This window comes from Sus scrofa, chromosome 2 (assembly GCF_054392235.1).
Source record: "Sus scrofa isolate SSC_HxYL_T2T_F1_AM1 chromosome 2, Sscrofa_HxYL_maternal_Yorkshire_Landrace_v2.0, whole genome shotgun sequence".
Classification (NCBI taxonomy): Eukaryota; Metazoa; Chordata; class Mammalia; order Artiodactyla; family Suidae; genus Sus; species Sus scrofa.
Window position 1 is genome coordinate 38,144,905 of NC_139384.1, and position 25,794 is coordinate 38,170,698.

At 35.8% G+C, this 25,794-nt stretch overlaps 1 protein-coding gene across 5 annotated transcripts in view; it reads right to left on the reverse strand.

Annotated features, from left to right (window-relative positions):
- LUZP2 (leucine zipper protein 2) overlaps positions 1–25,794 on the reverse strand; it is a 532,880-nt gene that overhangs the window by 67,372 nt on the left and 439,714 nt on the right. For all 5 annotated transcript variants that reach the window (XM_085011621.1, XM_085011620.1, XM_085011622.1 and 2 more), the window contains exon 9: positions 19,111–19,278. In XM_085011621.1, the coding sequence (XP_084867747.1) occupies positions 19,111–19,278 (168 nt within the window). The remainder of the gene's footprint in view (positions 1–19,110; positions 19,279–25,794) is intronic.

Genomic DNA, 25,794 nt, shown 5'->3' on the forward strand with positions numbered 1-25,794 from the left:
CAAAAAACACAAACACGTGGAGACTCAACAACATGCTACTAAACAACCAATGGATCACTGAAGAAATCAAAGAGGAAATTAAAAAATACCTAGCAGCAAATGACAACAAAGATACGACATTCCAAAACCTGTGGGATTCAGCAAAAGCTGTTCTAAGAGGAAAGGTTATAGCAATACAAGCCCACCCCAGGAAACAAGAAAAAGTTCAAATAAATAAGCTAACTTTACATCTAAAACAGCTAGAGAGAGATGATAAGACCTAAAGTTAGTAGAAGGAAAGAAATCATAAAGATCAGACCAGAAATCAATGAAATAGAAACAAAGAAAACCATAGAAAAGATCAGTGAAATGAAAAGCTGGTTCTTTGAAAAGATCAACAAAATTGATAAACCCCTAGCCAGACTTATCAAGAAAAGAAGAGAGAGGACTCCAATCAATCAAATTAGAAATGCAAAAGGAGAAGTAACAACACACATCACAGAAATACATAGGATCGTAAGAGACTACTATATGCAACTATGTGCCAATAAAACGGAAAACCTAGAAGAAATGGACAAATTCTTAGAAAAGTACAATCTTCCAAGACTAAACCAAGATGAAATAGAAAAGATGAATGGACCAATCACAAGAATTGAAATTGAAACTGTGATTAAAAAACTTCCAACAAACAAAAGTCCAGGACCAGATGGATTCACAGGCAATTTCTACCAAACATTTAGAGAGAGCTAACACCTATCCTTCTGAAACTATTTTAAAAAATTGCAGAGGAAGGGATACTCCCAAACTCATTCTATGAGACCACCATCACCCTGATATCAAAACCAGACAAAGATACCACAAAAAAAGAAAACTACAGGCCAATTTCACTGATGAACATTGATGCAAAAATCTTCAACAAAATCCTAGCAAACTGCATCCAACAATACATTAAAAGGATTGTATATAATGATCAAGTGGGATTTATCCCAGGGATGCAAGAACCCTTGCATCCCTGGGATAAATCCACAAATCCATCAGTGTGATACACCACATTAACAAACGGAAGATCTTCTCAATAGACGCGGAAAAAGCCTTTGACAAAATCCAACACCCATTTCTGATAAAAACCCTTCAGAAAGTCGGCATAGCAGGAACCTACCTCAACATGATAAAGGCCATATACAACAAACCCAGAACTAACATCATTCTCAATGGTGAAAAGTTGAAAGAATTCCTGCTGAGATGAGAAACAAGACAAGGATGTCTGCTCTCACCACTACTCTTCAACAGTTTTGGAAATCCATGACAATCAGAGAAGTAAAAGAAATAAAAGGAATCCAAGTTGGAAAGGAAGAAGTAAAACTATCTCTATTTGCAGATGACATGATACTATACCTAGAGAATCCTCAATACTCTGCCAGAAAACTGTTAAGAGCTCATCCATGAATTTGGCAAAGTCACAGAATATAAAATTAACACACAGAAATCAATGGCATTTCTATACACTAACAATGAAAGAGCAGAAAAAGAAATTAGGGAAGCAATCCCATTTACCATCGCATCCATAAGAATAAATGCCTAGGAGTAAGCCTACCTAAAGAGACAAAAGACCTGTACTCTGAAAACTATAAGCCACGGATGAAAGAAATCAAAGATGACACAAATAGATGGAAAAGACATACCATGCTCGTGGAATGGAAGAGTTAATATTATCAAAATGACTATACTACCCAAGGCAATCTACAGATTCAATGCAATCCCTATTAAATTACCAAGGACATTTTTCACAGAACTCGAACAAAATATTTTACAGTTTGTTTGGAAGCACGACGGACCCAGAATAGCCAAAGACATCCTGAAAAAGAAAAACGGAGCTGGAGGAATCAGGCCCCCAGACTTCAGACTATACTCCAAAGCAACAATCATTAAAACCATGTGGTACTGGCACAAAGAGAGAAATATAGATCAGTGGAACAGGATAGAAAGCCCAAAATTAAACCCATGCACCTACAGCGAACTAATCTTTAATAAAGGGGGCAAGAATATACAATGGAGAAAGGACAGCTTGTTTAATAAGTGGTGCTGGGAAAACTGGATGGCCACATGGAAAAGAATGAAATTAGAACACTCCCTAACACCATACACAAAAACAAACTTAAAACGGATTAAAGACCTAGATAGAAGACCAGACAGTATAAAACTCTTAGAGGAAAACATAGGCCAAACACTTTCTGACATAAACGTCAGCAACATCTTCTCAGATCCACCTATCAGAGTATTGACAATAAAAAGAAAAATAAACAAATGGGACCTAATCAAACTTCAAAGTTTCTTCACAGCAAAGGAAACCCTAAACAACGCAAAAAGACAACCCACAGAATGGGAGAAAATCTTTGCAAGTGAATCGACTGACAAGGGATTCATCTCCAAAATTTATAAACACCTCTTACAGCTCCATACCAAAAAAACAAACAACCCCATCAAAAAATGGGCAGAAGATCTAAACAGACAATTCTCCAAAGAAGACATACAGATGGCCAAAAAACACATGGGAAGTTGTTCAACATCACTCTTTCGAGAAATGCAAATCAAAACCACTCTAAGGTACCACCTTACACCAGCCAGAGTGACCATCATCCAAAAGTCTACAAACAGTAAGTGCTGGAGAGGGTGTGGAGAAAAAGGAACCCTAGTACACCGTTGATGGGAATGTAAATTGGTGCAACCTCTGTGGAAAACAGTATGGAGATGCCTCAGAAAACTAAAAAGAGAACTCCCGTTTGATCCAGCAATCCCACTCCTGGGCATCTATCCAGAGAAAACCACGACTCACAAAGACACATGTACTCCCGTGTTCATTGCAGCACTATTTGCAATAGGCATGACATGGAAACAACCTAAATGTCCATCGACAGAGGAGTGGATCCAGAAGGTGTGGTACATATACACAATGGAATATTCCTCAGCCATTAAAAGGAATGAAATACCGGCATTTTTAGCAACATAGATGGACCTAGAAATTATTATGCTAAGTGAAGCCAGCCATACAATGAGGCACAAACATCAAATGCTTTCACTGACATGTGGAATGTAAAAAAAGGACAGACTGAACTTCTTTGAAGAACAGATGCTGACTCATAGACATTGAAAAACTTATGGCATCTGGAGGAGACAGTTTGGGGGTGGGGGATGTGCTTGGGTTATGGGATGGAAATACTATGAAATTGGATTGTTATGATCATTATACAACTACAGATGTGTTAAATTCATTTGAGTAATGAATAGAAGAATAATATATAATATATAATAAAATAATAAAATAAATTTATAATATCTTACATATTCTGTTGGAAAATAAATGGTGAGAACCCCATGCTCACTATTCCATGGACCCTAGTGTAGCCTTAACAGCAATAACTGGCAAAAGTAGGAGGATGAATTAAGGCAAGCTGTTCCCATCATGGGTACCAAAACTTATAGCATACTCATGACTAATGATGAAATATGAAACGTGCATGTGTCTAATATGAAAATTCACAGCCACAGCTGTTATTAAAATGAATATGTTTACTCTCCATGATAGAATTATTTTATGGTCATGAACAGCCTTAGAAAGAGATATGGCTTCTCATAAAAACATTGTAATTTGGCTAATATGGGACCATTATTTCTGTAAGATTCCTCATTCATTAATTTATTCATGTGTTTGTTCATTAATCTAACATCTACTATTAGCCATAATGTATTGTGGTGAACAATAGAAGAACTCTAATAATGAAAATATGTATCATCTCCCCAGGAGTTTGCTATTCTGAATTAAACCATCAACCATTATGTGACTTTTAGTGGCATCACTGGCAAATTTCCTGAAACCTCAGGGATTTTAACCATATACATATGTATATAGTTAAATGTAGGCTCAACAGATATTCTCTTACTTACCATAAGCTAATATTAACTAAGTACTTATGAATGTGTTGTACACTTTACACATGTTATCATATATCCCATTAGGGGTTAATATCCGAAGTGTATAAAGAAGTCACACAGCTTAATAGCAAAAAAATAAAAAAATAAAAAATTCAGAAGTTTTAAACAGACATTTTTCCAAAGAAGACATATGGGTGGCCAACAGGCACAATGGAAGATGTTCAACATGCAGATGCAAATCAAAACCACAATAAGATTTCAGCTTACAAGTGTTAGAATGAGTATTAACAAAAAATCCAAGAAATAACAAGTGTTTGGGAGGGTATGGAAAAAAGGGAACCCTCATATACTATTGGTGGGAATATAAATTGGTGCAGCCACTATGGAAAATGGCAGGGATATTCCTCAAAATGTTCATTGCACTACCATTTGAGGAAGCATTTCCACTTTATTTATCCAAAGTTTTTTAAACCACTAATTTGAAAAGATATATAGATACATACACCCTTATATTCATCACAGCATTATATGTTTAGAATAGCCAAGATGTGGAAGCTACCTGAGTGGCCATGACAGATGAATGGGTAAAGAAAATGTGGTATATATACATCATGCAATTTAATTTGGCCATACAAAAACGTGTGTTGGGCCATTGGCAACAATACAGATGGACCTTGAGGACGTCATACTAAGTGAAATAAGTCAGACAGAAAGAGATAAATACCATATGATCGATCTCTCTTGTATGTGGAATCCGAAAGCAAACCAAAGCAAAACAAAATCAAAACAAAACAAACTTATATATTCAAAGAACAGATTGGTAATTGCCAGTGGAAGAGGTTTGAGGGTGGGAGAAGTGGGTAATGGAAGTTAACTGCATGGTAACATGGTGACTGTATTTGTGGTGGTGATCATTTTGTAGTGTATACACAAATCAAATTATTATGTTGTACATTTGAAATAAATTTAATTTCACATGCCAATTTTACCTCAATTGATTAAAAAACAACCAAAAAAACCCTTAGTTGCCAGTGGCCTAGTTTTGAGACCTAGGATGAGATACTATCCTCCATGAGCCTTAGTTTTCCCATTTATAACATCAGAATACTTTCAATAGTACCTCACAATGTTCTTGATTTTAACTGAGAGAACCTGTCCAAAGCCGTTATTAGTAAGTCAGTCACAGAGCAAATGCTTTCTAAATTTTGTATTGTGATACATAAGAAGCAGTGCACATTAAATGTTCATTCCTTTTTGTTAGAATATCTCTAAAGTTCTAAGTAACACACATTTTGAGAGGATGGTTTGGTGTATTAGATTTGGCATAGAAAACCTGGATCTATATTTAAGTTATATTCTGAATAAATGGTTATAGTAAAATCTGCCCTATTTATTGTGATAATGTAATAAAACAGCAAAAGCCACAAAGAGCTATGCAAATTAAAATTCTCAAGATCATTAATATTATTTTTGATCAACTGGAAAAGAAGGGGAAATGTTTGCTCTTAGAGTATAATTGATGTGAATAACTTCCTAGGTTAGGTAGGTTAGGTAGTTGCAGACACTCAGGAAATATTCTTGCTTTCACAAAGAGGAGATCAAAGAGAGCCACATATGTTATAGGAAAACCTAACACCAGCATTCTAGTGGACTCAAAAACACTATTTATGACTTCCTTAAATCCTAAATATCAATGCACTTCATATCGTGATGAAAAGCAAAGCTACTATTCCTAATTTTCTTTGAAATATTTAAATCTAATTCACAGTGCACTGAGGGTGGATCAAGATGACAAGTAATTCTCTGGTCTGTCATCAGTTCTGGCACAAAGAATATAATCACTTTCAGCAAATAAAGGACATTATGTTTCCTATTGCTTTTGTAAATTCTTCTGTGGGAATTCTTTGGATGAATGCTCAAAATTATTCTCTTATTGTCAAAATCCATGGAGAATTTTGTGATCAATCCTTCCGCAGAGATGGACATTCATCAGTATCTTATCAGAACAAATAAGTCTGAAAACAGTATTTAGCCTATCCTTATAACAACTTCTGAAGAAAATTATCTGCATGTTACTGGTGAGGAATTGGTTTAAAAAGTTGCATCTATTACACAGCTGATTAGTGGCAGAGTACAAATTCAAATCCAGGCAGTTTGCCTTTGGCATCTATGCTCTTAAACATACTACATACCAACTATCATACTATAAACTTAGCATTTTAGTTTAGTAGGCTTTGTTTTATAGCTAGCTCTATTTCACAAAGGAATAATCATAATCTTTGGTTCAATTTCTCAACATTTCACACACAAATAATTGACAAAAGCCAAGGTGTACAATTGGTCTGCTGAATTCCAAATTCTGTGCTCTTACTCATGATTTGTGGCACTAGATTTAGTCAAAGATTCCAACACAGGTTTCTATGACAGTTGATGTTAAAGAAAGAAGTCATCAAACTTGGGGTGCCCACCTAATGAAGCTGGTTAATAATGCCCAAAAAGGACCGTGAGAAAGCAGCATAAACTTACAACTGAAAAGCACTTTTTTAGCTTCATTCTACATACAGTATGATGCTATTTAGATAGAAAAGATTAGAATGTAACCCTATCTTTAAGAAGTTAGCTTTAGTACACTAGAAACTAGTAAACTCTAGATGATTTTAACCCCACAGTGCATTTTATTTACAAATTTAAATTGACTTGTATATACATGCATGTACTAACCTCCTTCAGAATTAATTTTTAACTTTATTCCATATCATGTACATTATACTGATTACTTTTATTTTGCTATATTTTGTTTGAAGTAATATTTTACTTCATTGCCTTCTTGTCATCTCTCTTAAGGAAGTCCTACTCTGTTCACCCAGACTGGAAAACAAAGTAGGGTATTAACAGGAGCACTTTGGAGGGAATTTAGAGATTGGAGTTAGTGTGTATGTGACAGAAGGCAGGTAAGCTTTTCCAAGGCATTTGTCAAGAGGGACAAATGGTCTGCAAAGTCAGTGAGGATCTAATTTTCACTGGTAAACGGCAGGCCATGGCCATGGGGTATTTAACCCTTTTTGAACTCTTATCCAGTACATCAAAATGTATCCATACCTACATTCATCTTTACCAAGTTATCTCCCACCTCAGAAGCTGGTTTGTCCCTACTTCTCTCCATGTCCAACTACCCCATGTGATCTTATTCATATCTCTTGACGCTTCTTCTAGAATTTCAAATCCTTAAGATGTATCTCTAAATTTTGTCATTAACTTCTCTCATTCTTCTCTTTTTACTAAAACTGTACACAATCTCCCTTCATCCTACTCAGACCTCCCCCCTGCCCCATTCATTTGGCCACTTTCTTCACAGCTAATTTTCTTAAAAGAATCATCCAGTCTTCTCATCTTCACAAAGTCCTTCAAATTTATGTCATTTGCATTTTTCAAATCCATACCCCTATTTCCCACTGTCATGGTCTCATTTTCTCTTATCAAGAATAAGCTATTATTCTCCCCCGAATTTTATTTGCTTCTATTACCATGTCCTCCTAAACTTTTTATGTCATTACTAGAATAATTTCTTAAAATCATAATCTCAAAAGGTTTCTCTTCTTAAAAAACTTTTAGTAGATTTTGAGTCTCTGCAAGATATAAAATTAAATGAAAGGATAATTTCCAGAGAGGAAAAAAAAATATTGTTGACAAAATAATCCTAGCAAGTTAATTAAATTCTTTATAGATGTCCTTTTCTTTTGTAAGAGTTATAAGGAAATAACTCTTGTAGGTAATTTTTTTTTAGGATTAAGACTACTGAATCCAAAGAGACAAAAGAAAAGTTAATAGTTACAGATTATTGCCTTTGGAATGGATTAGCAATGAGATCCTGCTGTGTAGCATTGGGAACTATGTCTGGTCACTTATGATGGAGCATGATAATGTGAGAAAAAAGAATGTGTACATGTATGTGTAACTGGGTCACCATGCTGTACAATAGAAAATTGACAGAACATTGTAAGCCAGCTATAATGGAATAAAATAAAAATCATTATATATATAAAGAAAAGTTAGGCAATAATTTCTAGCATTAAGGATAAAATGTCCCGTGGATTGATAATCAGTGGAGAAGCTACTGGAGTCTTATTTATGAGTAGCCAAGTGGTGATAAGAAGGTAAAGACTTTTAAAATAACTTAAGCTTTGTTGGGTTGAAGGCATCACCAAAGTCATTACTATTTGATGAGCATCTAAGAAATTCTAATAAAAATAGAGGCCAAGAAAATAGAACAAATTATTTGTTGGTTCTTAGGCACTGCTAACGGAAGCTCGGGGTGGGTCCAGGCCCTGGTCCCCCGTGGAGCCCTCTTCACGAGGTCACTCAAGATGAAGGTTGGGTCTGTTAAAGGGGGTGGTGGTCAGGAGCACAAGAGGAAAGTGGTGATGGGCATCTAACCTTCTGTGAGCGTGTATGCGAAACCAACAAAGGTGGCAGGAAAGGATGAATCTTCACCAAAAAAAGTGCAAACAAAAAGGAAAAGAGGCTCAAGTGGCTCACCAGGATACTAAAGAATTGGCTGCAGAAAATGGAGAAACTAAAAAGGAGAGTCCAGTCTCTGATGAAGCAGGGAGAAAGAAGCCACAGATGATTAATACTGTGTATTATTTAATATCATATCTTATCAGTGGTTCCTGTCTCCCTTCTTGTACAATCTACAGGAATATCTTCATTAGTATTTTGTAAATACAAGGTTTTAGTAGTTCTAGAAGCAATTTTAAGAAGGAGGGAATCATCATATTTTTTAAATGTAAATGCTTTCTTCTAAAGAGGTGATATAATTTCCTGACCTTTTTTTTTTTTTGGTATAATTAATCAGGAAAGAGGCGAAGTGGGGTTCCTGTTGTGGCTCAGTGGTTAACTGAGGCTAGGAACCATGAGGTTGTGGGTTCAATCCCTGGCCTTGCTCAGTGGGTCAAAAATCCAATGTTGCTGTGCGCTGTGGTGTAGGTGGCGAGTGCAGCTCCTATCCTGTGTTGCTTTGGCTCTGGCACGGGCCGGCAGCTGTAGCTCCAATTAGACCCCTAGCCTGGGAACCTCGTATGCCATGGTGTGGCCCTAGAAAAGACAAAAAAAAAAAAAAAAAAAAAGAGGAGAAGTGTATTGATATGGGAGGTTTTGATTATCTTGGGTGTTAGCTTAACATTCCATAAGTGGGGAAGTTTATTTATTTATTTTTTAATACCCTATAATACTCAACATACTAAATAGCAATTTGGGGTAACAGTTGGGCCTTTAATATGTCTTGAACATTTAAAATTACTTCTATCCTCATGTTTTTTAGTAGAATTTTTTTTTTCTCCTAAAGAAAACCACTCTTTGATTGTGGCTCTTCCTGTCAGAATTTCATGTGCTTTGTAACATCTTTGGTGGTGGCAGTAGTCCAATTTCCCTAGTAACTTTGTTAATGTGCTATGTGAGATTGACAATATGAATATGTGGTGTATATGATATTAAATTGTCAGTTAATGAGACTTATGTAATTTGAGGATAGTGGTACTTGATACACTTTTAAGAAATGCTTGCGTCCAAAATTCAGGCAGGAAAGTCACTAGAATAACTGTTTAAAAAACAATCACAACTACACACCTTTTAGAATTTCAGTACATTAAGAATTATGTACAAATTGAAATATCTGTGCATTGATCCTCAAATCAACCAATAATGTCTCAATTAAGAGAGGAAAAAAAAGGAAAATGGAAACTGTTGGTCTTTCTTTACATAAAAGTTATTTGGTAGAGTTTTCTCTGAATATCAGAATGCCTTCCTAGACATATAAATTAACATTTCCACCAAAAATTGTTTTGTTCCTATGTTATTTTAATTTCAGAAGGATTAAATGAATTATATCTTCATGTTGCTAACAAATATCTTTAAAAGAAGTTCATGAAGATACCCAATTAATAAATTTATATGAGTAATATATATACATATTTTTCTTTTTAGGGCCTCAGGGGTTGAATCAGAGCTGCAGATGTCAGCCTACACCATAGCCACAGTAATGTGGGATCTGAGCTGCATCTGTGACCTACATCACAGCTTGCTGGATCATGAACTCACTGAGAGAGGCCAGGGATCAAACCCACACCCTCACTGACACTATGTCATGTTCTTAACCCACTCAGCCAGAACGGGAACACCTATATAAGTAATATTCTTATTACACGTGTGCCAGTGATGAAGAATAAATGAGAATTTGGTTTCAGACCATCCCAGGGTACAAATCTGCACACCACTGATAGAAAACATCAAAGGACCTGTTTTGCTTTAGTTTTTATATTTGCCAGATTAAATATATATCTTACAACCTATAGTGTTTTCTTCAAATATTTATGTACCTATGTACTATGTATATTCATATAGTAATATTAAAATATGGTATAATTTTGACTTAGCTTCTTTGCCACATAAATGCCATATCTGCTGGGAAAATAAACAAGCAATTATTACCTCCTAAAATCAAAAATGAAACCCAAATGAAACTCCTTAGATGAAACATTACATTGTATACAAATGTTTTAGACTCATGTCTTCATTTTTATTTTCATGGTAACCCTGGACGTACAAAGATATAATATATAGTTTCATAGCATGGAAGAAACACAATCAGCTGGTTGATGTTACAGATAACTAAATGGTTTGCTAGACAGATAGTTAATAGAAAAATAGATGTCTAAAACTGATCACCTCTGGACTAGTTGGGAAATATCTTCTAGAAGCAGGAAAGTAGGGGAAAAGGGAAGGCTTCCGTCTTAGATTCCTTTCCTATTCCTAGAGAAAGGATCTTCATAGTTCCCAGACTTGATTAAAAATATGAGTAATCTGGGAGCTTTGACTGATTCTCCAAACTAGCCTGAACTTCTGCTGGATAATATCAGAATTGTAAGTGTTGACATCAGATTTGAGAAAAGCTCCTAATGATTAAAAAAATGCAGTCTGGTTGAAAACTTTTGGTCTCTGATGATTCCAGGTGCACTGTTTTGAGAGTTCTTGGAAATTACTTTGCAGCAGATTTTTGGCAGGAAAAAAAAAGGGGGGGAAATACAAATCCACCTTGCTTTAAACCTTTAGGCACCAAGCAGAATGCAATTTTCGCTTGAATGCCTTTAAACTCCACTGCCCTAAAATGACTTTGGCATTTTCTACCAAACTGGAAAAAAAAAATTAACAAATCATCCTTGTCCAATTAAGCTTATGCCACTGCGGTAACCTTTACCAATGTCAACTGAAGCTAAATACAAGGCAATGAGTTGCAGGAAAGGAAAAACAAAGAAGGTGGTGACTGCCTGGGTGGGAATGAAATAATGAGCTTTCATAACACAATTTCATCATTTTTTCGTCTACACTACTTTTCTGAATTGCTTCTCATTTCTGCTCTCTTGATTTTCTCCTTTTTTTTTTTTTTTTTTTAGTATTTACTCTTGTGATCACTGACATTAAATGCATTGTATGGATCCGCCTACACTTTTAAGCTTAAAAAAACTATAGTTGTACTTATTTGAATAAATGTATTCTTATATTTTCACAATAAAACAAATAGTTTTTGTTTTAATTAATGTCCTATCAAAAATCTTAAGTCTTCTAAAAGTGTTTTCCTCATTTCCAGATATAGTGCATTATTTAATACATTTATTGACTATTTCTCAGTGTTGGACACTACTACCTATGCTAAATGCTGTATGTTATTTTTCTTATTTCATCTTCATAACAGCTCTGTAAAGTTGGTGCTGTTATTATCCTCTCTTTATATATATGGACACTTAATATGAGAGGAGTAGTTGATTAAGATTTCAAAATTAGAAAGTTGTAGAAAAAACATTTACTTAGCCTGACTAGTGAATCTCATCTCTCTTTAAAAAATAATCCTTGTATTTGTATTCATTATATTCAATTCTTTGGATGTAAATGAAATGTACAGCCCATTTACATAGGCAGAAGTCTCCCTGGGCCCTCAAGAGTCTTGGCTGGAACACTTGGGACAGAAACACAAGACCTTTCTATTTTCATAGGTTTCTGCCCTGCTGTGGTGACCATTGAGTCTCAGCCAAGGAAGCAGATGACCCTGTGGTGGGGAGGAGGGAACAGCCTGGCAGTCTCCATCTCCCTGGGGCACGAGACCCCTGAGAGCTTGGCGCAGGCACAGCCGCATCTTCTTACCAGCGGCCCAGGTCCTGGCAGATCAACCAGGGCTGGGAGGAGCAGGGGCCCTGCCTTCTTAGCTCAGATTCCTTTGCATCCCGTCCTGTGGCAATATCAGCCCTGGGGGAAAAGGAGAGAAGGGAGGAGCCTGGGAATTGGCTTTGTCCAGCACTTTTCTCATCTTGTTTAATCCTCCCAGAAATTCTGAGGAGTAAATATCATCACACTGGTGTATAGAGGGAATCCTAGCTTTTAAACTCCCTATCATGCAGTTATAAATACCAATTATGCTACTGTATTAATAACTCATGTTATTCATCTAAAAGTTGTAGACTGCTTGGTAATATGTTCCTTGTCCCCCATTTAAATTTTTTTTTTTTTTTTTTTTTTTGCATGTGAGACATGTGGAAGTTCCTGGGCCAGGGATTGAACCCACATCACAGTTGTGGCAATTCCAGATCCTTAACCTGCTTAGTATTAGAGAACTTCCTAAAGTCACATTTAATATTTTATAATAAGATGAATATAAGTAAAACAGTACAATGAATACATAAAAATATTTTTTACCAGAATGTGGCATTAGTTATACAAGATTTTTAATAATTATTTTGCTTTTTCTTGGCACTTACTATGCATCTAGCTCTACCACACAGATGGAAGACAAAAATAAATATTTTGATCATGTATTATTTGTATATTATTAATGATGCCCAGTAGGCCTATCTTAAAGGCTCAACACACACACACACATACACACACAAACATACAACCACTCATATACACAGACAAAAGCATGTTATTCACTATCTCTAGGGGTTAGGAGGACCCCGATTTGTAGTATTTGCCAATTTCTATTGTATAAGTATTACCAATTTCAATCTATAAAGGGGATATCATTGAACATGAAGTTAGAGAAATCAGTAGAACACCATCATACAGTACTTGCACTATATGGAACCAAAAGATATAATATCTTCAAGACATAGTCTATTCAGAGATAGTAGCATCAACTAGTAGTTTTGATATTTACACTTGTTTTTAGCAGTATTTACTTAACTGTAAGTATATATAGGCAATATTTAATAATGGCTGTGTTTATGAGCTGATTAGTACACATTCTGAAAATTTAATAATCAGCTTTTACAGGCAGGTATGAGCCATCTCCAGCAAGCCACTGGCATATTTACCATCCTAAATATACACAATGATACACATATTCTGTTTTCTTGTACTAGTAAAACAGACATGGAAAAGTCATGGTACTCAGCTCACCTACAAAATGAAGTGTAGTTCAACAAAAGATAAAGGGGTACACTTTTGCTATAAGCATTTAAGCATTTCACCTATTAGACTACACATAAAACCAAGATCAAGTTATTCCTCTTGCCTAGTGTCCTCTGTTACCCCCCCCCATCTTTTCATTCTACACTGTCTCTTCAGGTAATTTAACCAATTTCCAATATTTAATTGTTGTCCATGGTGATGATGCCAAACCCCTTCTCTCCACTCAGGTGCCTTGCCTTAGTTCCAGATTCAAGTGTATAAACCTCTAATGGGTATGGTCACTTGACTGTGTGAAAGACATCTAACACTTAGCATGCTATAAAACAAACCACTGTGGGTTCTTCCAATAAAAGCTCCTGTTGGAGTTCTCTTGTGGTTCAGTGGGTTAAGGATATGGAATTGTTACTGTAGTGGCTTGTGTCACTGCTGTGGTGGGGGTTCAATCCCTGGCCCAGGAAGTGGCATGACAAAACAAACAAACAAACAGCAACAACAAACAACTCTCTGGTCTGTTGTGTCACAGCAGATGGATACAAGCACTGAGTGTTATTCTTGATTTTCATTTTCTCTCTTCATGCATTTCACTTAATCACAACGTCATTGCAGTTCTGTGCCTCAATTACATCTAGAATACCATTTCCATTTCAGCACCATAGATCAGGTCACTGTCATCTGCCTGGATTGGTGAAATAGACTGTGACTGGGTTGCTTGTTTCTATTCTGGTTAGAGTCATTTTATGCAAAATTAAAATCAGATCTCCTAGTTCATACCTTTGCTCTTTATCTCTCTATTGGAATGATATTTTCTACATAATAAAATAACATAATCTTTTAGCAAAGACATGATTTCATGTGCATCTAAGTATCTCCTTCATCTTTATTTTTAATTAAAGCCACTTGGAATATGGAATTACAAATACCAAAAAAAAAGAGTCCTGATCAACTATACACTCTTTGAATTTTTTTCTTTTCTCTTTATAGAAAAATTAAGCTGAAATTTCCAAGAGGTCAGGGTTGTGCCCTTTCAAATTTGCATCTTCAGTGATGAGCGTAGTCCTGACATACAGATGGAAAATAAATCAGTTGAATACGAGGCACTGAATGAACACTCAATAATATAAATTGTCTAACTTATAAGGGAAATGTCCAATGAGAAGAGAGGCACTGCTATGGATTGAATGTTTGTGCTCTACAAAATCTTATGCTGAAGTCCCAACCTCCAATGTGATGGTAATAGGAGGTGGGAGGCTTCTGGAGGTTTAGATGAAGTCATGAGAGTGGGGCCCTCATGGTGGGATTAGTGTCCCTATAAAGAAAAGGAGAGATAGAGATTCATCTCTATCTACATGCAAACACATGTAGAGAAGACCATGTGAGCACACGGCTGTTTACAATCCAGGAAGAGGGTCATCATTAAGCATGGAACCCTGCAGCACTCTGACCTTGGGTTTTACAGCCTCGAGAACTGTGAGAAATGAATGTCTATTGTTTAGTCCATCACATTTTATTACAGCATCCTGAGGTCACTAAAACAGAAATGTAGCAAGTGTGGTCATTTCAGTTCAATTCACCAGAAACACTGCTCTACATACTTGATAAGATAGAGCAAATCCATGAGCTAAGCATACCTATCTCCCTTAAGGGGAGAGGAGTATGCAGCCATCGCTGTATTCCAGGTGTGACCAAGAACCACAAAGAATTAACACTGTGCTATTAGAATATTATAATAAACACTGAGAATAGAAAAAATAACCTAACTGGGAAGGCAAGAAAAAAATTCACTCAAATCAGAGAGAAGCAGACGTAATAGCTATGGAGAATGCAATGAAGGAAAGGAGGCTAGAAAACCTGATTGAGTTTCCTCAGCAGAAACTTAAGCCGTAGGACTAAAAGATTATGTAGCAGACATGCTCCAGAAATTAAAAAAAGCTAATTTACTAATATGTAAATTAGCATTTAAGTTTTTGTCAATAAATTCTTATAATATTGAACTCCCTATCTAATGAAATCTGTATCTTTTAAAGTCCACAGTGAATGTGTATATATATATATTTACATATATATACACAATTGATAGGTATGTATATATATATTCATATATACACATATACACACACATGCACGATGCAATAAAAATTTGTCTGCATTATCCAATCATCTGGAGGACAAAATAAAATGACATATTGGGCCTATTTTGTCTTTTTTTCAGATGTGAGCTGAAAATTGCTTACTTGGACATGTTTCACAGATTTTAGGAAAAGCCATTCAAATGTCCTTCTCTTTTCAAAGAAGAGTTGAAGATTACAAAAAGAAAAAAAAATAGCAGATGGGAACAGCCATATATCACACATATCACAGATAATAAGAAAAAAATATGATTTGTAATGTTCGTGTCACAACATTCCAAGAAAAACACTGAGAAACTGAGGTGCAGAGAGATTAAGTGACGTGATGGTCTCATAGCATCCAGAAAGGGACATAATATCACAGTGGCTATAATTAGCCAACTCTGAAGACTTAGCAGCTAAATGTCCTCATTTAAAACTACTTTTTTTTTTTTTTGTATTTAGAGAAAAGATCTTCCATGACTGAAAAGTTTGCTTCTCTGACATAAAGCTCATGTCACCTTATATTATTCATGGTTTTCAAATGTTACCTGCATATAGAGATTCAAGCCCCACATACACATAAAATACAATTTCCACTGCTATTGAAAAGATAAAGGATATGAGCAAAACATAAATGCCAGAGAAACTTTTAATGATAATCAATAAAACAGAATGCTCTGTAGTACATCAGCTTAGATTTATTGAACTTTATCTTAATTAGAGTTTCCTGTTATTTTGTTTTTGTTTTGAGAAATGAGCAATCTCCAAACCACATGTATCTAAATGCTTTCTGGTTTTTTTGTCATTAGCCAAGAGAAATAATAAATATTTACTATTTATTTCAATGACAGGACAATATTTATTAGCAGTAAATCAGTTAGAGTAAACAATCAGTAATTTCCTTCACTCATTCAAGGTACTAAAGAGCCCAATTTTAATAATGGGCTTAAATAAATGTAATCTGAGTTGGTGATAAGTGTAATGTGCCCGTAAAATTACAAAGGTGCTTTACCTAAAGTCACTGGACTTAACAAGGCTGAGCCTTTGCTCTTCTTTTAGGCTAACATGAAGAGGAGGCAGTATGTGGCTTTCTGGTAGGTGCTGAGCTTCAAGGCCCCTTCAAGGAGAATTAACTCAAAGCTTCTGGCCAAATATAAATTGGTATAACCACTATAGAAAACAGGATGGAGGTACCTCAGAAAAATAAGTGTAGAACTACCATATGACCCAGCAAGCCCACTCCTGGGCATATATTAGGGCAAGACTTTCATTGAAAAAGATACTTGTACCCCTATGTTCACAATAGCCAAGACATGGAAAAAAACTAAATGTCCACTGACAGATGAATAGATTAAGAAGATATGATATATATACACAATGAAACACTGCTCAGCCACAAAAAAGAACAAATTAATGCCATATGCAGCAACATGGATGAAACTAGAGACTCATACTAAATGAAGTCAGAAATACCGTATGATATCACATATCTGGAATCTAATATATTGCACAAATAAACCTATCTACAGAAAAGAAACAAACTCATGGACATGGAGAAGAGACTTGTGGTTGCCAAGGGAGAGGAGGAAGGAGTGGGATGGACTGGGGGTTTGGGGTTAGCAGATGCAAACTAGTGCATTTGGCATGGATAAGCAATGCGATCCTGCTGCATAGCACAGGGAACTATATCTAGTCACTTGTGACGGAGCACGATGGAGAATAATGTGGGAAAATGTGTATATATATATATCAACTATAATAAAACATTTAAAAAAAAAGGCTCTGGCTGAGATGAGAATTACCAGACCCTTACCATTGCCCCAGCCATTTCATTGTAATGCCCCTTCCCCCACCTTGAGTGGCCTGCTCTACTCCTTCCTACCCCCTACTATGAAAGGTATGTGGCCTGCTGCTCACCCTACTTCTATAGGGCCCTTATATTCTCCCAACCAACCAGTAAATGTATCATAAGACCCCTCTTTCCCCAACCAATCAGCAGGTCAGTGAGTATACGGCATTACATGGGTTATAAAAACAGACAGGACCAAGCGCCCCATGTAGGCTCTCCCAGATCATCAGGAAATCATCCCACTGGGCTTGCAACATCTCTTATCTCAATAAACTCTACATTCTCTCCATCTTGCCATGCTCAATAAATTCTTTCTATTCACCCTGATATGAGTCTGGAAATTCTCTTCTTATCAGAGTGCACAGACCACAACAGTAGGTGAGGGAGATTGTGTGGGTAACTACTTAATCAATGGCCAGTTTCAGTAAATTTACCCAGAATTTTTCCTACACATAAAAAAACAATATTATGCAAATTTATTCCCCAAGTTTGGTTAAATTTAAAAAATACTCTAGACCTAGTGTTTTCAAAGATGGAGCAGAAAGATACAAAGGTGAAAAATGTCGGTCTAAAATTTCTGAGATCTTTCAGCACAAAATAAAAACAAAATAATATAAAATGGAAATACATATTTTAAATGATTTTGACAGAGAAACTTGAAATTATACAGATTAATCTGTGTTGTCCAGAAATCTACTAGTTACAGGTAAAAACAGAATATTATAATATTTACTTTGTTTTACTTTATTTTGACTCTTTGTCCTGAAAACAGTATTTCCCTAATCTACAATTTGTCTCTAATCTACAATTTTCCTTATATTTGGGTGAAGGGTATCCTGTTTTCACCCAAATATAAGGAATCAAGGAAATAAGCAGTAAGAGAGCCCCAGATGTAATGTATCATTAGGTATTTGTTAACAGTGGCTCTCAGGTTTTTTTGCCCCCACCCCCCCGACCCAGCCCACTACAGATTTGCTTTAGAAGTTGGACTGGTGTCTGTAACACTTATTTTAATAGCAAGTGATCCCAAGGCAAGTGATAAGAGAGCCAGCACCTTCAAATATACTGACTGACCCTGAACTCCTTTCTTCAATAACTACTTCAGGTTGTCAAGACTGATTTAAGAGTAGAGCCTGGAAATTGAAAGTTCTGATGATTGAAACAAAAGCAGAACTGAAAGGCCCCTTCATCCTGTCTAAAGTAGGGTGGTGGTAGGGATTTGGAGGGAGATTTCTATAAGTCAGTTGCTGTCAAAATCCCCATAGCGAGCTCTTAAAAACTAAAGTTGACTGGAGCCCAACCAGAAAGAATTTGTTTTAACAGGTCTGGAGTGAGTCTCAAGCATCAGATTTTTTTTTTTTTTTTTTTTTTTTACAAGTATCCCAAGTAATTCTAATGTACAAGAAGTGTTGAGAACTACAGAATTAATTCTTGAAAAATGTGTCCACTTTTGTAAAGATGATAGTTATTCCCTAGGAGACAGTATTTTCCAAATTAAACCTTTGGTATATACTGGAATGTAATAAAAGGTACTATCTTTTAACTATGGTAAAATAATAATAATGACAATCCTAATGCACAGCTGTCTCTGTACTGAAGAAAAATTGTTTTCCAACATCTTCCAAGTGACTACAGAGACTTTACAAACTGGGTTACTATCTCCCATTTACTACCTGATTTTCCAAAGAATTTGAGATCTCACTTGGATTCACTGTGATGATCATATAAAATGAACTATAAAGTACCTTACATGATTTGACTCTTCAAAGCACAAACAAAATATACCTTGCTTTCTGTCCTTGTTTCTGCAATTGTAGTTTGAATTGGTTTGAATGGAATGGACTTCTGAGTTGGATTTGGCTTGAAGAAATTCAAAGGGGGAGGAGGCTGATCACGGAAAACCGTTGAGAGGCAGAGTTGTACAGTCTCTTTCATTGCCTTCAGCTGTGACTCCTATGAAGACAACAGATAACACAATTTTTATATGTCATCATTTACCTGATTGGATTCTCCATTTCCTCCTAGCCTACACTCACTCCCCACAGAAACACATGTTAATTTACAAAAGTAATTCCATTACGATATGTCCTTTAAAGCAGTCTGGTTTTCAGGAGGTAATGTCTTTCCTGGTATATTTTTAACATTGAAATTAAGAGATAGATCTTACATTTTCCCTGATATATATGTATGTGTGTGTGTGTGTGTGTGTGTGTGTGTGTTTATATATATATACATATATATATATATATATATAACAGGGAATAACATATATCTTGACAAAATAAACAAATTTCTGATTAGTGGCTATACTCAGGTGCTAAGAATAAATAATGAAAAGCATCAAGTTAGCAGTTTCAAATATCTATTTTCAGTAAACTCTGTTAAGGCACAACGAATTTTCCCACAGAAAATTGGAGATGTTCATGTTTGCTACTTTTTAGTCATTTGAACTTTGGTGCAATCATCTCATTTGCTCCTATAGGTCTCCTGAAATTGTCAAGGTCACCTAGGATATCAGAATCAAATCAACATCTTATAAAAGAAACCTCCAACTCCTCCCCTTTCATAGCCTTGTGGTAAGCTGTCTTTGCACTTATGTTTCAACCTATTCTTACTCTCTTAGTTTTTAATTTCTTTTTCTTTCTTTATTTTTTGGATCATAAGCCTGTGACCTGGCCTCCTATATTAGATTCTATCTCCATTCCTTCATTACAATGTAGATTTTTCCTGCCAAAGGCCACAGATTTCTGTGAGCAAAGCTGCTGTAATTTGGTCAACTTTTTACTAAAAGCAAAAAACAAAAACAAAGAAACCCCTATCTTTCTAGCTAGTCCCTCTAACTTAACAGCCTGTTATTGACACTGCTCATGTTTGGCTTGACACAGTCCATAAGCAGGACCCAGATGATGATTTTATACCACAATGTCATTACATTTTAACTTGTAATGCTACTGCAGTTTGTTTTGAAACTGCAGGTAAGGCCACCATTCAATTTGAGGTTCACTGGAACAAGATGTCACCTAATGAAATAGGAGGCACAGTGTATAAAGTATAATTTTCCCTAGATCTTACAACCTATTCCCTCCTAAGATAAGCCTTATTTTTGCTCTGTTCTTCTCCTCCCACAAAACCACTTTCCCTACTTCCTTTGCCACATGGTAGTAAAATGCAAAGTCTCAGAAGATCCTGCTTGTCAAGATGTCCTTTATAGCACATCAAACATTCATCTAAAGCCCTTATACTCGCTGTTTCCTTTGCTTGGAGAATACTCTTTCAAATATCTGCCTAGGAAACTTCTACTTAAAATGTATGTTTCAGCTTACATATTATCCTCTTGGAAACATAGTCCCCAATCACCCTTTCACAGAACACTTCTTTCTCAAAGGCTTTATCACATTTCTTAAACTATATCCTATGTAGTACTTGTCATCACTGAAAATTATCTTATGTTTATAATGTAATATGTTTATTTATCTATTTCTTTTTTCCCTTCCTTTATTCTTTTTATAGCCACATCTGTGGTATATGGAAATTCCCAGGCCAGGGTCAAATTGGAGCTGTAGGGATCAAACTCACATCCTCACAGAGCCAATGTTGGATTTGTAACCTGTTGAGCCACAGTGGGAACTTCTGATTTATCTATTTCCATCACAGTGTGATTTCTTTGAGGTATATTTATTTGCAGCATCATCAGTTTCCAACTCAATAAATATTTATAAAATTAATAAAGTAAATTCTCCAGAGAATATAGATTGACTCTGTTTTATGTGAGAAAATAATGAAATATTTCTCATTTTATCCAGTATATTATAAACTACAAAATAGTAATATTTCAAACATTAAAATGCCCATGATTATGCTGTATAATATGTACAGCTTGTAAGAAATTATTGCTAATATATATATGATCTTAAGATTGTGGGAGATTTAGAAGGCAGTTTTTTGTGTCTCTATGTGACAACTTCTCTCAGAAAAATGCATTTTGGGGGAGACAGCAAAATACATCTTGCAAAGACAACAATATCCTTAACTTCTCATATTCTGACAAATAAAAATTCACAGGGTAGTATTCATGTCAATTTTTTTTGTTTGTTTTTCTTTGGCTGCACCTGCCGCATGTGGAAGTTCCCAGGCCTGGGACTAAACCCATGCTACAGCTGTGAACCGAGCCACTTCAGTGACAACTCCAGGTGCACTGAGCCACAAGAGAACTCCATTCTTTGATTTTTTACATGAAAATATTAAGTTCGCAGAGAGATCTGGATTCATCATTGGCCGATGGCTTTGGAGAGATCATGAAAAGCTGTGAATACAAAGGCTTTCCCCTTACCTTTATTTATGACCTGAAATTAGTTCTAATAATTCTGTAAGTTCATTCACCATCTTTGCCTCTCTTCTATAGCTGATCTCTATGTCTCTTGTATTTAGGATAAATAGCATGTTTGTTAATTGATGATATTAGATTCACCTATTTAATAAATAACTATTTATTATGCTCTTGCTATGTGCCAGACACACTGTGACAAAAAGTTCTCATTCTTTAACTACTTTGTCCTGAGAGTATGTGTAGATCACCTAACCTGTATCATCTGTAATACGATATAACAATTTATGCTTTCTTGGGTGGAATTATGTAAGAGTCAGTTGCAAGAGGAATTTTTATTTTTTAATTTAATTAATTTTTTTTTTGGCTGCACTTGCAGCATATAGAAGTTCCCAGGCCAGGAATGAACCTGGGTCGCAGTTGAGACCTGCACTACAGCTGCAGCAATGTCAGATCCTTAACCCACTGTGTCACAAGGGAACTTCCAAATGATTTTTTTTTTAATATGAGAATTTGAGAGATAGATTTCCAAACCATTAGGTTGTTTTTATATTCTGGTACCTGAGGCTAACTATAATTCATAAGATATTGCCAAAGAAATAGGTGATCATTTAGAAAACCAAGACTGATTCTTAGATCTTGAAATTATTATTGCTGATACTGAGATAGTTAACTGAGACTTCTTTCATGAGAAATGTGAGCATGTAAAGATGTCTTCATAATATTTATGAAGTATTTAAGCCTATTTGAAGCTCAGATATAATATTCTTTGGAGCTAGACACCTGAGGAGAATAAAAAGTTCTCATATAAATATGACAGAGAGGTAAAGAGTGATTTCATTAAATTGTAGTTTTTATCTATTTTAAGTGAACTAGCATTTTCCCCTGGCTTTATGACTATAGTTTATGAGCCTCATACATATCTTACATTAGATTTGTTCAATTCAACCCCCAGTAATAGGGAATGCATTTATAGTTCACTGTAGCAAAAGGACTGGCAAGATCCTAAAGGTTAAAGAGAAAAAATTACCACAGACAAGCAGTCCCTCTATGAGGTCATTCACTAATAAAAATAATTACTATGCTTACTTAGTGTTTCTCATGTGCCAAGAATTTTTAATACTTTACTTTTTTGATGCTTATAATTTTTTATTGTTGTTATAAAGTGAATTTTATTTCTATTTAATTTTACTGTGAAATATAGTCTGAGGGATTGGAACAAGGTCATTCAGTGAAGGAGTTATGATGTGAACACAGACAGACCTGCTCTGGAGAACTTTATTTAAAACTTCAACATAATCTCTCATCTGAATGCAGACTGGCGTGATGTGAGCTAGGCACATAGTGGTGATGGTAAAAATGGGGAGGAGGAAGGCACAGGATGGTTAAGACACAGAAAGAAAAATTCTACATTACCTCTGAGTTCTGCAACTTATGACCAATCATAAATTTCCCATGAAATACAACCAGTTTTTATAACCAACATGTACTTAAATTACGCATATTTACTCTGTGTTTTTCTAACCTCATGGATCCATATATAATGTTTTTTCTAATTTATGGTGCCCAAAAAATGGTGAGAGATTGGGAGTACAAGACTGTGTACCATGAGTGTTTTCTGTTTCTCATAGCTCCTAGCTATGAGGGGGCAAAAAATAAAATAAAACCAAAAAAACAAAAATCATTCCAAACTTAGTCATTGACTAAGTAGGTTACTTGAAATCAAATAAGGGAAAATATTTAGTGTGAAGAAGAATGTTCCAACAGGCATAGGTGTTAAAATTTCTGAGAGGGCCAGCCTGCTTCAGGATATTGGGAATTTAACATCTTTCTAGAATTTAAAACATATTGTGGAGATCATGGCAGGGATGGAAAAGAAAGGGGAAAAGATGCTCTAGTTGAACTTTAGGATTGTATATACTTCTGATTTTCTGATTATACCAATTTGATAGAGTCATTTATTTTTCTCTCTCTCTCCCTCTCTTGGCCACACCTGAGGCATGTGAAGTTCCCAGGTCAGAGATCTAACCCGAGCTGCAGTTGCAATCTGAGCCACAGTTGTGGCAATGCCTGATGCTTAACCCATTGCACCACATGGGAACTTCTAAAGAATCATGTCTATTTTTTTTTTCTTTTTTAGGGCTGAACCTGAAGCATATGCAAGTTCCCAGCCTAGGGGTCTAATCAGAGCTACAGCTGCCAGCCTACAACGCCACAGCCACAGCAATGCAGGATCTGAGATGTGTTTGCAACCTACACCACAGTTCACAGCAACACCGGATCCTTAACCCACTAAAGTGAGGCCAGCGATTGAATGTGCATCCTCATGGATACTAGTTGGATTCATTTCTGTTGAGCCACGATGGGAAGTCCCTAAGGTTAATAAGTACATTTTAATTTTAATAAACTGTATTGAAATATAGCAGATAATGGAAAAGTGCACAGGTCTTAAACTTTTTTTTTTTTTTGTCTTTTTAGGGCCACACCTGTGGCATATGGAGGTCCCCAGGCTAGAGGGTTGAATCAGAGCTGCAGCAGCCAGCCTACGCCACACCCACAGCAACATGGGATCCCAGCTGAGTCTCAGACCTACACCGCAGCTCATAGTAAGGCCGGATCCTTAACCCACAGAGCGAGGCCAGGGATCAAACCCATGTCCTCATGGATGCTAGTCAGGTTCGTTAACCACTGAGCCATGACGGGAACTCCAAAGAACACTTTTTGAAATTTATATACATTTTAAAGAAATGTTGCTGTATGCACACTGATTTAGAATTATGATTTTTTTCCTTTGGACTGATCCATATGAACCTCTCTTAAGCACTAAAAATTCTTTACTTCTAGTTTACTTTTAATGATCTTTATACTGATCACAGCTTTCTTTGTATTACTCTTAGGCATAGTTTACCTTATTTTTCCTATTCTAATGACAGAGCTCTGGTTTCTTTAAAGATGTCTTTTGTATGAATCATAAAATTTTTGTTCAATGTAGTCTTATAATTTTAGGTTTGTACTTGGTATATTTTATCCATTTAAAATATAACTATTGATATGATATCTATCATTTACTATTCTTTTTATATTTTAGCTCATCTTTTTTATATGCAATAATTTGACTAGAAAGTGGTTATCCTTGTGTTTAAGTTGATTGTGGATTATTTATATTTTTTAATCTGAAGTTGATATCTCTCAAAGCTATGGAAAATTTTATCCACTATCTCTACAAATATTGCTTGTGCCTGTCCCTGACACTGGAACAAAAATTATATAATTTATACATTTTGAAACTATCTCATACACTTCTTATTCTCTATTTACTTTCCATTTACTTATGCTTTCTATACATTGTATAGGTATTTGATATAAATTTTCATTTCACTATTCTAATTCTATATCCAATCATCCAATCTGTTATTAAATGCATCAGTTAAATTCTTTTTATTACTCAAATGAATTTATCACATCTGTAGTTGTATAATGATCATCACAATCTGATTTCACAGGATTTCCATCCCACAGCCCAAGCACATCCTCCCACCCCCCAAACTCTCCTCTGAAGACCATAAGTTTTTCAATGTCCATGAGTCAGCATCTGTTCTGCAAAGAAGTTCAGTCTGTCCTTTTCTCAGATTCCACATGTCAGTGAAAGCATTGGATGTTGGTGTCTCATTGTATGGCTGGCTTCACTTGGCATGATAGTTTCTAGGTCCATCCATGTTGCTAAAAATGCCAGTATTTCATTCCTTCTAATGGCTGAGTAATATTCCATTGTGTATATGTACCATGCCTTCTTGATCCACTCCTCTGTCGATGGACATTTAGATTGTTTCCATGTCTTGGCTATTGTAAACAGTGCTGCAATGAACATTGGAGTACATGTGTCTTTGCAAGTCGTGGTTTTCTCTGGATAGATGCCCAGGAGTGGGATGGCTGGATCAAACGGGAGTTCTCTTTTTAGTTTTCTGAGGCATCTCCATACTGTTTTCCCCAGTGGTTGCACCAATTTACAATCCCACCAACAGTGTACTAGGGTTCCTTTTTCTCCACACCCTCTCTAGCACTTATTGTTTGTAGACTCTTTGATGATGGTCACTCTGGCTGGTGTAAGGTGGTAGCTCAGAGTGGTTTTGATTTGCATTTCTCTA